A 13,121-nucleotide genomic window follows, 5' to 3' on the forward strand; every position below is an offset into this window, starting at 1 on the left:
TTAATACAGGTTTTTCCTGATACAAGTCACAGGCTTTGTGATACACCCTTAACATGCTCACTTTTGCAGGCAGAGCTGTAAAACTGTACAGAGCAGTCAGACAGCAAATGCCTTCAAGAATCTCCAGACCTGCAGCTTATCAAGCAGTCCTTTCATCTGAACAATGATAGGACCCTGTGTTATGGTAGGTGAATTGTATTCATTTTTTTCCATGAGTTATTCATTTGTTAGTAAGTATTGAGCAATGTGATTTCTCTTACAATGACATAAGTCCTACTTAGAGATGAGACCTCATTTGATAAATAGACTTTGGCTTGCTTTCTGGTTATGTTGGGTTTTTTTTGTTTTTGTTTTTAATTATTTTAATCACACCCAATGTCACCATTGGTTATGAAACCTTGTAAAAGCATTTTTTTTTTATAGACTAGGGAGTATGCTTTTTTTTATATATATATATATATATATACAGAATTACCTACAATGCAAATCCTGAGGGTTTGAGTTTCACCATCCCACAATTTTTTTTTTTTTTTTTTGAACCATAATGGGCTGTGATCGATGGTCATTGGGCTTAGAGGGGCCAGTAGGGGGGCTTCTGGATAAGGCAGTTTCTTCGTTATTAAAGGTGCGTCACAGAGCCGTGATAGTGTTTGCGAATTCTAGTTTGTTGTAGACAAAACATAGTGAAAGCTGACAAACAACATGGAGAGAAATCAGAGTCCGTTGGAAGACCTGAATGGAGGCTGCATTCACACTTGAGTAGTTTTAGCTTGAAGCTTTAGCCTGGATTCACCCTGATGAGGTGCGGCATATCGCATATGATTCACACAGGGACCGCACTGCATTCCTCTCCAAATCGCATGCAAATTATGTGCGGTGTGATTTGAGCCATACATTTGTAAGACTCACATTGCACCACATCCGCACCAAAAATCGCGCAGGACCCTTTTTCTGTCCACACCAGAATTGGACCGCATGGGTGTTTTCGTGATTCCATTTGGTTTTTAGGGTTTTTTTTTTTTTAAAGTTGCTGTGGCTTTTTGTAAGTTTGGAGTGATTTAAGAGGAGCAATTATTTGTTGCTTAGTTACATGGTTAATTATTGGTTGTTATATAGCTACATAATTGTTGGTTGTTACATAGTTATATGGTTAGTGTTTGGTTGTTTTATAGTTACATGGTGGTTTAGAAGCTGCATAGTTGGTCGTTTACATAGTTGTTGGTTGTTGTATAGTTACATGGTGGTGTAGAAGCTGCGTAGTTGCTGGTTGGCATATAGTTACATGGTGGTGTAGAAGCTACGTAGTTGCTGGTTGGTGTATAGTTACATGGTGGTTTAGAAGATGCGTAGTTGGTTATTGTATAGTTACACAGTCGTGTAGAAGCTGCGTAGTTGCTGTATATAGTTACATGGTGGTGTAGAAGATGCGTGGTTGTTGTATATAGTTACATGGTGGTGTAGAAGATGCGTGGTTGTTGTATATAGTTACATGGTGGTGTAGAAGATGCGTGGTTGTTGTATATAGTTACATGGTGGTGTAGAAGCTGCGTGGTTGTTGTATATAGTTACATGGTGGTGTAGAAGCTGTGTAGTTGTATATAGTTACACGGTGGTGTAGAAGCTGCGTAGTTGTTGGCTGTTGTATATAGTTACACGGTGGTGTAGAAGCTGCGTAGTTGTTGGCTGTTGTATATAGTTACACGGTGGTGTAGAAGCTGCGTAGTTGTTGGCTGTTGTATATAGTTACACGGTGGTGTAGAAGCTGCGTAGTTGTTGGCTGTTGTATATAGTTACACGGTGGTGTAGAAGCTGCGTAGTTGTTGGTTGTTGTATATAGTTACACGGTGGTGTAGAGGGTGCGTAGTTGTTGTATATAGTTACACGGTGGTGTAGAGGCTGCGTAGTTGTTGTATATAGTTACACGGTGGTGTAGAGGCTGCGTAGTTGTTGTATATAGTTACACGGTGGTGTAGAGGCTGCGTAGTTGTTGTATATAGTTACACGGTGGTGTAGAGGCTGCATAGTTGTTGTATATAGTTACACGGGGGTGTAGAGGCTGCGTAGTTGCTGGTTGGTATATAGTTACACGGTGGTGTAGAGGCTGCGTAGTTGTTGGTTGTTGTATATAGTTACATGGTGGTGTAGAAGCTGCGTAGTTGTTGGCTGTTGTATATAGTTACATGGTGGTGTAGAAGCTGCGTAGTTGTTGGTTGTTGTATATAGTTACACGGTGGTGTAGAAGCTGCGTAGTTGTTGGTTGTTGTATATAGTTACACGGTGGTGTAGAGGCTGCGTAGTTGTTGGTTGTTGTATATAGTTACACGGTGGTGTAGAAGCTGCGTAGTTGTTGGTTGTTGTATATAGTTACACGGTGGTGTAGAGGCTGCGTAGTTGTTGGTTGTTGTATATAGTTACACGGTGGTGTAGAAGCTGCGTAGTTGTTGGTTGTTGTATATAGTTACACGGTGGTGTAGAGGCTGCGTAGTTGTTGGTTGTTGTATATAGTTACACGGTGGTGTAGAAGCTGCGTAGTTGTTGGTTGTTGTATATAGTTACATGGTGGTGTAGAGGCTGCGTAGTTGTTGGTTGTTGTATATAGTTACATAGTAGCTGGTTGTTGTAGAGTTTCATAGTTTTTGGTTGTTATATATTTACATAATTATTACATAGTTGTAGGTTGTTATATGGTTACAAAGTTGTTTGTAGGCTGTTATATAGTTACATAGTTTTTGCTTGTTACATATTTAAATAGTAGTTAAATGGTTACACACTTAGTTGTAGGTTGTTGTATGTTTACAGTGTTGGTTGTTACATAGTAGCAGATTGTTATATAGTTATAGTTGGTTGTTATATATTTATATAATTGTTATGTTACATAGTTAAAGGTTGTTATATGGTAACATAGTTGTTTGGTTGTTACGTAGTTAGTTGCAGTTTGTTATATAGTTCCATAATTCATTGTTGGTTGTTATATAGTTAAATAGCTAGTTAGTGACCTTCGGTGGTGGAGCTGCCTTTCGTTCCTGTCATGGCTCTAGGTTGTTTGAAAGAAAAAAAAAAACGAAGTGCAAGAAGAGTGTGCACCTAAACCATCTTACGTAAGTACATTCTGATTGAAATGGGTTTTCTGCAGGCCAATTTTACACTGCTGTATCTTCTGGAATATCTTCATTCTTCTTGTAAAACACCAGCCTGCGTAGGTTTTTTTTTTTTTTTTTTTTTTTTTTTGTCTCTTGCTTTGTAATTTAAAACTGTCCTTTCGGTACGATTTTCCTCAGGCACATTTCAGCTGATCCTCCCTCATTAACAATATCCTGCTGCTGGTCAATTTTACACTGCTGCAGGGGCGGACTGACAACTCATGGGGCCCCCGGGCAATAGGGGATCATGGGGCCCCTGTGTCCTTGCCCACAGTCAAAAAAAGCCTAAAAAAAGGGTACCAGGGGCATTTCATGGGGCCGCTGCTGACCCGAGTGCTCAAATGGTCAGTCCGCCCCTGCACTGCGGTAGCATCTGCAGGCTTCAACTCTTCCTAGAAATTGGCCAGCAGCAGGACAATTTTACATAAATGAGACAAGGGACAGCAACAACAAAGTACGGAAAGTCCCCTATGTGATATATTATCCTTAAGACAGATACCCTTTTATGACCCCTAAAGGTTCTTTTAGACCCCTGATGTCTCACCTGCCTTCCATTGAAGCTAATGGAGTGAAGATCACAGTCCATTAGCTTCTTCTTTGGCCTCAAGGGCCAGGGAAAGTGGCACCAGAAATCGGAAGTGATGTTTTACTCTTCACTCCTGAGTTTATTCTAGTTAGGGGAGATCTGCAAAAGCATGTTCCCTGGTCTCCCTCACCTCTGCCTGGACGTCCACCATGCAGATTGGACAGCAGAGCCCAGGAATCATGTCGGGTGTTGTGCCATGGGGGCACACTGCAGAGGTCACAGAAAGTGATCGGGCAGATATAATGTACAGCCACCCAATCCCTTCCATTCTAAAGCCAGCAGTAGGCCTATGGAGTGTACACACATGCTGGCTGTAGCCATAAAAGATTTTAAGGGTTTTTGCATTTTCAGTGTTGCCCCCAAAGCCCAATGAAATGACATGTTCCCCATGACAGTGGCCAGCATTTTTGACAGTAGTGTGCCCATTGCTCCTAAAAATGGCCAATAGTCAACTATTTTTCCCCTATAAACTTCAATCAGATATATAAATTTGGGTTTGATTCCGGTCCGGCACAATGACGTCACTGACTCTGCCCCAACGCATTTCGTCACAGATCATGTGACTTCCTTAAGAGGAAAGGACAGCTTGGACCAATGTAACTTTGTATATGCTATACATGGCCAATGCCCCTGGAAGCTGTGTACAGGGCCGTGGATAAGGGGGTAACACAAGTCCACCTGTACGGGGCCCAAGCCAGCAGGAGTGCCCAGGCAGCTGGGTGAATCGGATGTATGCAGGGAGGGTGATTGGCACGGTGTGGGGGGGGTTATTACTGGAACCAATCCCTTGTATGGCTCTCACTGAAGCTGATGAGAGCTGGCTTTTTCTCCTCTCTCCCTCCCACTGGCTTTCAGCTGCTGCAGAGAGATCTGTACAGTTGAAAGTTTACAGTAATTTTCCCCCCCCCTCCCGCCATACCCATCACCCTCCCTGTGCACCATACTTTTTCCCTGCTGCCCAGGCCCTCCTGTGTGCCCCCACCCCTGCATTGCTGCCGGCTTTCAGCCTCACATTTACCAGCCCCCCCCCTTTCCCTGACTGAAGACAATGAGTGATCGGTACCGATCACTCACTGTGTTCATTCATAACTGAAGCCTAGTAAACTGTTTTCTTTGGGGGGCCCTGTGAAGTTGGCTGTTTGGGGCCCTACTTTTCTAACAGCAGCCCTGGCTGCGAATCACTGAAGTAGACACTGCCACACAGTAAACACATTCCAAACGGCAGCCCTGCTGTATTCTGAACACAGGAGGTTCGCCCTTCAGCACAGGTGCCTTTCAGTGAATGCTTTGCATTTGCAGGTTCACTAAATGTATTCGCATTATTGAGGAGTTGTGTTGCACTTTATTAATTTTATATATGTAAAAAATATCTATACCTGGAATTCTTCTTTAAAAGCTATGCTGTCGATAAATAAATAAAAAAATCCAACCAGTTATAACTGCAAAAAGTTGAATGTAAATTTTATTTTATTTTCCTCTCCCACTGCCCCCATTGCCAAAACACCACTGCATTCTTGAGAAGTCCTGTGCTGGGATACTGACACTTTTTTGAGTATAGCTGTGGTTCCTGCAGGACTAAGTGCAGTGGCGTCCCTAGGCAGGTGTGGGGGGTGCCCGCCGCACCGGGTGACTCCTACCACACAGGGTGACACCGGACCCGCTCCAGGAAAAGGTAAGTTGTAAAGCAAGCCGACTATCCCCGTAGGATGGATCGTATCTGCGGATTGAGCATAATCCATTATCCTCCCCAATCCACAGATCCGATCCATCCTGCAGGGATTGTCGGCTTGTTTTACAACTTACCTTTTCATGGAGCTGGTCCGGTGTCACCCCGTAATAGGTTGCATGCCGACAATCCCCGCAGGATGGATCGGATGTGAGGATTGGGGAGGATAATTAATTGGACTCCGAACCATTATGCTCAATCCGCAGATCTGATCCATTCTGTGGGGATCGTCGAAGGGGGTGTCACCAAGTGTTATTGCACCGGGTGACACCAACCCTAGGGATGCCCCTGACTGAGTGGTTCCTCCCATGGACCTCCACATCACATCAAAAGGTGGTAGCTGATGGGAGCAACCACTGAGTGCTGTGGGGGACCCAGGAGATGACATACCCTGGAACAGGAACCGCATTCTGCCGACAGCATGAAAGATAAGTATTCTTTTATATTTACAAGTAATCTTTTACATTTACATTCTTCACTTCTACCTTTTTTTTTTTTCCATGAATACATGTTTGGAATTCATTTCCTTGTCCTTCATTTTCTTATTACAGGGTTACTGCCTCACCTGCTGGGACAATATTGCCTTTTTTCACATACTGTACTTGTGAAAATCATCAGTTTTTTTTTTTTTTAATTAGTTAGAATCCCTCCAAAATGTTATCTTTTCTGAAAGCCGAGGCCCTGGAAAATAAAACGGTGGCTGTTGCAATTTTTTATATTGCACAATATTTGCACAGCTGTTTTTCAGATCATAAATCCATTAAAAAATTTAGTGCGCAAAAACACAATATAACACACAATTTTCTGGTAAAAATGTTAACGATGTTGCATAGATTAAAGAGATACCAAACCTGTCAAGATTTAAAAATTGCACATGCCTGTGAAATGGCGCCAGACTACAGTAACTAGAATTGTCCATAGCTGATGCTTTAGAAGCCTTTACAGCTTATCAGTTTAGAGTTCATGGTGAATGATGGCCCTGGAATTATTGCTGTCACTGCGACCATACCTCACATGTGCGATGCAATCACCATTTACTATTCATGATACTGCCCCAAACTACCTCACGGACCTGATATCCAAATACCACCCAACACGTACTCTTCGCTCCTCACAAGACCTCCTACTCTCCAGTTCCTTGGTCTCCTCCTCCCATGCCCAACTCCAGGACTTCTCCAGGTCTTTCCCCATCCTCTGGAACTCACTATCCCAATCCATCAGACTGTCATCTACCCTCCTCACCTTTTAGGCGCACCCTGAAAACCCATCTCTTCAGGGAAGTCTACCCTGCCCTCACCTAACAGCCGATCTCCACTCCATCCCCCACAGCCATTTCCTCCTGTACCACTATCCCCTCCCTCCTAGATTGTAAGCTCCAAGGAGCAGGGCCCTCAAACCCCTCGTGTATTGTTACTGTATTGTCCAGGCGCAGACTGACAACTCATGGGGCCCCCGGGCAATAGGGGATCATGGGGCCCCTGTGTCCGTGCCCAAACTCAAAAAAGCCTATGAAAAAGGTACCAGGTGCATCTCATGGGGCCCCCTACTGACCCAGGGCCCTCGGGCAGTGCCCGAGTTTCCAAATGGTCAGTCCGCCCCTGGTATTGTCTCATGTACTGTCCCCCACTATGATGTACAGCGCTGAGCAAATTTTTGGTGCTATATAAATACTGTATAATAATAATTTACATATACGTGCCAGTACTTTAGAATTTGAGTGTATGTGCGGGGGGACATTTAATTTTTAACTTTTTTTTTTTTTTTTCACTTACGTTATTGCTTGTTCATCTTCTTGTGTTAGTTTTTGGGCAGATGACAGGTACTCTTTATGGAGACCTTAGGGATCGATTAGACCTGATGTCTCCCCTGCCCTCTAAAGCAACTAACTGAGCACAGATCGTTATAACCAGCGAATTATGGCTATGAAACCTGACAAGATCCTGGTTGCTTCCGGAATCATTTGTCACAGAGGAGATGGGGGAACAGATGTTCCTCCATCTCCTCTGTGGGGAGATGTCCAGACTACTTAACAGGAGAGCCCAGTCGGCAAGTGGTTAAAGCAATCACACCAAAGCACATTACACAAGGCGCATTGTAAATGATATGTAACACCTCTCAGGTGCCTAAATTGGTGCAATTTAGAAGGTCCTCTTTTTCAGATTTTCACTCTTGTTTGTTTTAGCCGTGTTTCAGGTGCACCTAAGGTTACCCAAGCATCATAAATATTTTATTGCAGTCATATTCTCCTGATTTAACATGGCTGTTGGAGAGCATTGCGCTAGTAATATGGTGGACAATTCCAGGCCAACTTGTGAGTTGCTAAGGGCATCTACCATCATTGTAGATTGCATGGGAAAACAAAGCAGAACTGAATTCCAAGTAGATAAGAAATATACAAATGAATGCAGATCTGTATCTTTTAATGTGTGTAGGAAGCCACCACCAAGGGAATGGTGAGTATATGCAATGCCAGATAGATGCTTTGCAGTGTGAGGTGCAAACCTGGTTGGCTTAGGAGTCGGAGGTGGTTAGGCATTCCCAATGGCTTAGGCTGTCCTGTTTTAATGAGCCTCAAGCGATCGTCTGGATCTGTGGAGCATTAACGTGCAACCATGACAATTTGCAAGGGTCTGCATAAGTCTAGGTGCATTTGAGGCGTTTCTGCCTTGCATTTTTGGAGTGGTTTTTTTTTTTTCGTTGGGAAGATTTTAAATGTGAAATGCAATACATGCTTTTCTGTAGCGTTCCCATTGGAGTCAATAAAACAAAAAATACGATTTTTTTGCATTCAAAAAAGTCCCTGACCCTTTCCAATATGAAAATACAGAGATGTGAACCTGTCCCATAGGAAATCATGTTAAATAGACTGTACTGCATTGCTGCAGAAACCGCTTAGGTGTGAAACTGGGGTAAGCTTGAGTGCCAGACATGCGGGAAGGTGACATGTGTTGGGGATGGAAAGATGACCTAGGACCAGGGGCGGACCGACAACTCATGGGGCCCCCGGGCAATAGGGGATCATGGGGCCCCTGTGTCCTTGCCGAAACTCAAAAAAGCCTATGAAAAAGGTACCAGGGGCATCTCATGGGGCCCCCTACTGACCCTGGGCCCTCAAGCAGTGCCCGTGTTTCCAAATGGTCAGTCCGCCCCTGCCTAGGACCCTCTAGGAATTGGTGCTGAGAACTAGAGATGAGCGAATTCAAAAATTCGATTCGACTGATTCGGCGAATTCGTGAAAAAATTTTGATTCGAGTTGAATATATTCGCTGCGAATTTAACTTATAAAAGGGTGTTTCTAGGCTTCAGAGAGCCTTTATATTAGTGCAGAACACTGTACCTTTAATTTAAATGCCCTTGGAGTCTGCTGGGGAAGAGAAATAATACTGACAGTCAGTATGACATGCAGATGAGTGCCGTCGATCTTAGAATCACCGCACACTTCACTCATTTGGGCAGCCAGAGTGTGGAGCCACAGTGTGGCGGTGGAGGCAGCAGCAATGGGAGGCCATACAGCACCCTATGACAAAATGGAACCCACCAGCAGTGTGAGGAGACCTGAAAGTGGCACATGGCACAGTGTGGCGATGGAGACAGCAGCAATGGGAGGCCGTACAGGGACCCATGAGACACTGTGGACCTGGCAGCAGCATGAGGAGGCGGTACGGGGGCCCATGGCAGATTACGGGCCTGGCAGCAGCAATGGGAGGCCGTACAGGGACCCATGACACACTCTGGACCTGGCAGCAGCATGAGGAGGCGGTACAGGGGCCCATGACAGATTACGGGCCTGGCAGCAGTATGAGGAGTCGGTACGGGGGCCCATGACACACTCTGGACCTGGCAGCAGCATGAGGAGGCGGTACAGGGGCGCATGACAGATTACGAGCCTGGCAGCAGCAACTTGGACAGGAGGACGTTCAGCTTCTGCACCGTCGGGTGCGTGCTCGCAAACTGTTGTCTCTTGGAAACGGATTCCAAGAAAGACTGCTGACGGAATCCGTGAAGAGGAGTAGCAGGAGAAGGAGCATCTGAACGAGCGGAATATGCCAACAAGCGACAACAGGGGCCCATGACAGATTACGGGCCTGGCAGCAGCAAGAGGAGTCGGTACGGGGGCCCATGGCAGATTACGGGCCTGGCAGCAGCAAAGGGAGGCCATACAGCACCCTATGACAAAATGGAAACCCACCAGCAGTGTGAGGAGACCTGAAAGTGGCACATGGCAGAGTGTGGCGATGGAGACAGCAGCAATGGGAGGCGGTACAGGGACCCATGAGACACTGTGGACCTGGCAGCAGCATGAGGAGGCGGTACAGGGGCCCATGGCAGATTAAGGCCTGGCAGCAGCAATGGAAGGCCCGTAATCTGCCAGCACCCTATGACAAAATGGAACCCTGGGCTGGGGCAGGCAGAACCGCCGTATCTTTATCACGGTTTTCCCAGGCCACCGAATGGCGACGCTGCATATGCTGACGCAACGCTGTAGTCCCAACATGGGCCCCCTGGCCACGCTTGACTTTCTGGCCACATAGTCGACATACGGCTACGTTTACTTCCTCGGGCGGCTTGACGAAAAATTGCCACACCGCCGAGTAGGAAACTTTGCCCCCGCTACTCCTCACTGGCTGACTGCTACTTCCTCCGTGCACACCGGCACCACTACTGGCCGTGGTGGTAGGCTGCAGTGGAGCTGGTGCTCTACTCCGTGGCCGTTTGCCTCCACTGACACTGCTGCGACCCTGCTGCCTCCTGGCAGCAGCAATGGGGAGGAGGAGGCGGTACAGGGGCCCATGAGAGACTCTGGACCTGGCAGCAGCATGAGGAGGCGGTATATAGGGGCCCATGGCAGATTAGGGGCCTGGCAGCAGCAATGGGAGGCCCGTAATCTGCCAGCACCCTATGACAAAATGGAACACACCAGCAGTGTGAGGAGACCTGAAAGTGGCACATGGCAGAGTGTGGCGATGGAGACAGCAGCAATGAGAGGCCCTACAGGGACCCATGAGAGACTCTGGACCTGGCAGCAGCATGAGGAGGCGGTACGGGGGCCCATGGCAGATTACGGGCCTGGCAGCAGCAATGGGAGGCCCTAATCTGCCAGCACCCTATGACAAAATGGAACACACCAGCAGTGTGAGGAGACCTGAAAGTGGCACATGGCATGACACACTGTGGACCTGGCAGCAGCATTAGGAGGCGGTACAGGGGCCCATGGCAGATTAGGGGCCTGGCAGCAGCTATGGGAGGCCCGTAATCTGCCAGCACCCTATGACAAAATGGAACACACCAGCAGTGTGAGGAGACCTGAAAGTGGCACATGGCATGACACACTGTGGACCTGGCAGCAGCATGAGGAGGCGGTACAGGGGCCCATGGCAGATTAGGGGCCTGGCAGCAGCTATGGGAGGCCCGTAATCTGCCAGCACCCTATGACAAAAAAATGGAACACACCAGCAGTGTGTGAGGAGACCTGAAAGTGGCACATGGCAGAGTGTGGCGATGGAGACAGCAGCAATGGGAGGCCGTACAGGGACCCATGAGAGACTCTGGACCTGGCAGCAGCATGAGGAGGCGGTACGGGGGCCCATGGCAGATTACGGGCCTGGCAGCAGCAATGGGAGGCCCGTAATCTGCCAGCACCCTATGACAAAATGGAACACACCAGCAGTGTGAGGAGACCTGAAAGTGGCACATGGCATGACACACTGTGGACCTGGCAGCAGCATTAGGAGGCGGTACAGGGGCCCATGGCAGATTAGGGGCCTGGCAGCAGCTATGGGAGGCCCGTAATCTGCCAGCACCCTATGACAAAATGGAACACACCAGCAGTGTGAGGAGACCTGAAAGTGGCACATGGCATGACACACTGTGGACCTGGCAGCAGCATGAGGAGGCGGTACAGGGGCCCATGGCAGATTAGGGGCCTGGCAGCAGCTATGGGAGGCCCGTAATCTGCCAGCACCCTATGACAAAAAATGGAACACACCAGCAGTGTGAGGAGACCTGAAAGTGGCACATGGCAGAGTGTGGCGATGGAGACAGCAGCAATGGGAGGCCGTACAGGGACCCATGACACACTCTGGACCTGGCAGCAGCATGAAGAGGCGGTACAGGGGCCCACGGCAGATTAGGGGCCTGGGAGCAGCAATGGGAGGCCCGTAATCTGCCAGCACCCTATGACAAAAAATGGAACACACCAGCAGTGTGAGGAGACCTGAAAGTGGCACATGTTTGGGGCATGATTCATGGCAGATTTAGTCAGTTGTGTCAGGAACTGGTGGTTTGAAATCCAGACTAATCCACGCCTGATTCATTTTCACAAACGTGAGTCTCTCCACACTTTGGGTGGACAGTCGTGTCCTCCGCGGAGTTACAATACCTCCTGCCGCACTAAACACGCGCTCAGATGCCACGCTACTGGCCGGGCATGACAGCCTTTCAAGGGCAAATTCAGCTAGTTGGGGCCAAAGGTCACGTTTCGTTGCCCAGTAGTCAAGGGGATTGTCTACCTCGGTTGGCAGGGTGCTGTCCAAGTAGGCCCAAGCCTGTTTGAGGTCCTGCTCCAGGTCCACCTGATGCTGCTGCTGCTGCGGCTGGTTAGTAGTTTCCTCACTGCGCTGGTGAAGAAAGCTACTCATCATCGACTGCAGACTGAGGCAGCCGCTGCTGGTGGAGCTGCCACTGCTCCTACCACCCCACCCCTCCCCTGCTGCCATGGCAGCGGAACGCGAGCGCACAGGGCCCACAGTGTCTGAGGATGGACGTTGGCGCACAAAGGCAGAGACCAACTGACTACATAGGTGGTTTTTATAGTACGTTATTTTGGCCTCCCTCTCAGCAGGTGTGAAAAAGGCCACCATTTTTGAACGGTAGCGAGGGTCCAACAAGGTGGACAGCCAAAAGTCATCCCTCTGTCTGATGGTTATTATTCAGCTGTCGCTACGCAAGCAAGCGAGCATGCTATGGGCCATTTGTGCCAAGGAATGCGAGGGACTCCCTGCCTCCATCTCCACAGCATACTGCCACGGTGCGTCTGGGTCCTCTGTCTCCTTCTCCTCCTCCTCTACCAGATGCTCCTGCTCCTCCACTCCTGTCCGCTGAGTGGAAAAACCACCCATTTCACTCAATAATTCCTGAGCACCAATGTCCTCCTCTACCTCCTTCTCTTCTTCCTGTCCTGCCCCCACAGGGGTCATGTGGCGTTGAGATCTGTGCGCCACGTCTACCGCACCCTGACCAGCCATTGTTAACAGCATTTGTTCCAGGACGTGCAACAGAGGAATGACGTCGTTCATCCCATAGTCCTGCCGACTCACGAATAGCGTGGCCTCCTCAAAGGGCCTGAGCAAGCGGCAGGTGTCACGCATGAGCTGCCAATGGCTGACATCGAAGTTACACAGGGGAGTACCTTTATCCGCTTGTAACATCAGGAAATCGGTGATGGCCTTTCGCTGTTCGTAAAGGCGGTCTAACATGTGTAGGGTTGAATTCCATCTTGTTGCAACGTCGCAGATCAGGCGATGCTGTGGAATTCCGTTCTGCCGCTGCAGCTCAAGGAGGGTGTGCTTTGCGGTGTAGGAGTGGCTGAAATGCATGCAAAGTTTACGTGACATTTTAAGGATGTCTTGCAGTGGGATGGTGGATTTTAGGAACCGCTTGACAACCAGAT

At 48.0% G+C, this 13,121-nt stretch overlaps 1 protein-coding gene across 5 annotated transcripts in view; it reads left to right on the forward strand.

Annotated features, from left to right (window-relative positions):
* Positions 1–61: 61 nt before the first annotated feature.
* LOC149440676 (NXPE family member 2-like) overlaps positions 62–13,121 on the forward strand; it is a 37,995-nt gene continuing 24,935 nt past the window's right edge. For 2 of the 5 annotated variants that reach the window (XM_089658245.1, XM_089658248.1), the window contains exon 1: positions 62–184. Coding sequence is in view for 1 of the 5 variants with exons in the window: in XM_089658249.1 (XP_089514375.1) it covers positions 164–184 (21 nt within the window). In the remaining 4 variants the exon portion in view is untranslated. Of the gene's footprint in view, positions 185–2,476; positions 3,099–13,121 lie in introns of those variants that run through there. The other 3 variants (XM_089658247.1, XM_089658249.1, XM_089658246.1) reach the window with 3 other exon arrangements.

This window comes from Staurois parvus, unplaced genomic scaffold (assembly GCF_062004578.1).
Source record: "Staurois parvus isolate SC_StPar_1 unplaced genomic scaffold, SC_StPar_1.0 ptg001060l, whole genome shotgun sequence".
Taxonomy (NCBI): domain Eukaryota; kingdom Metazoa; phylum Chordata; class Amphibia; order Anura; family Ranidae; genus Staurois; species Staurois parvus.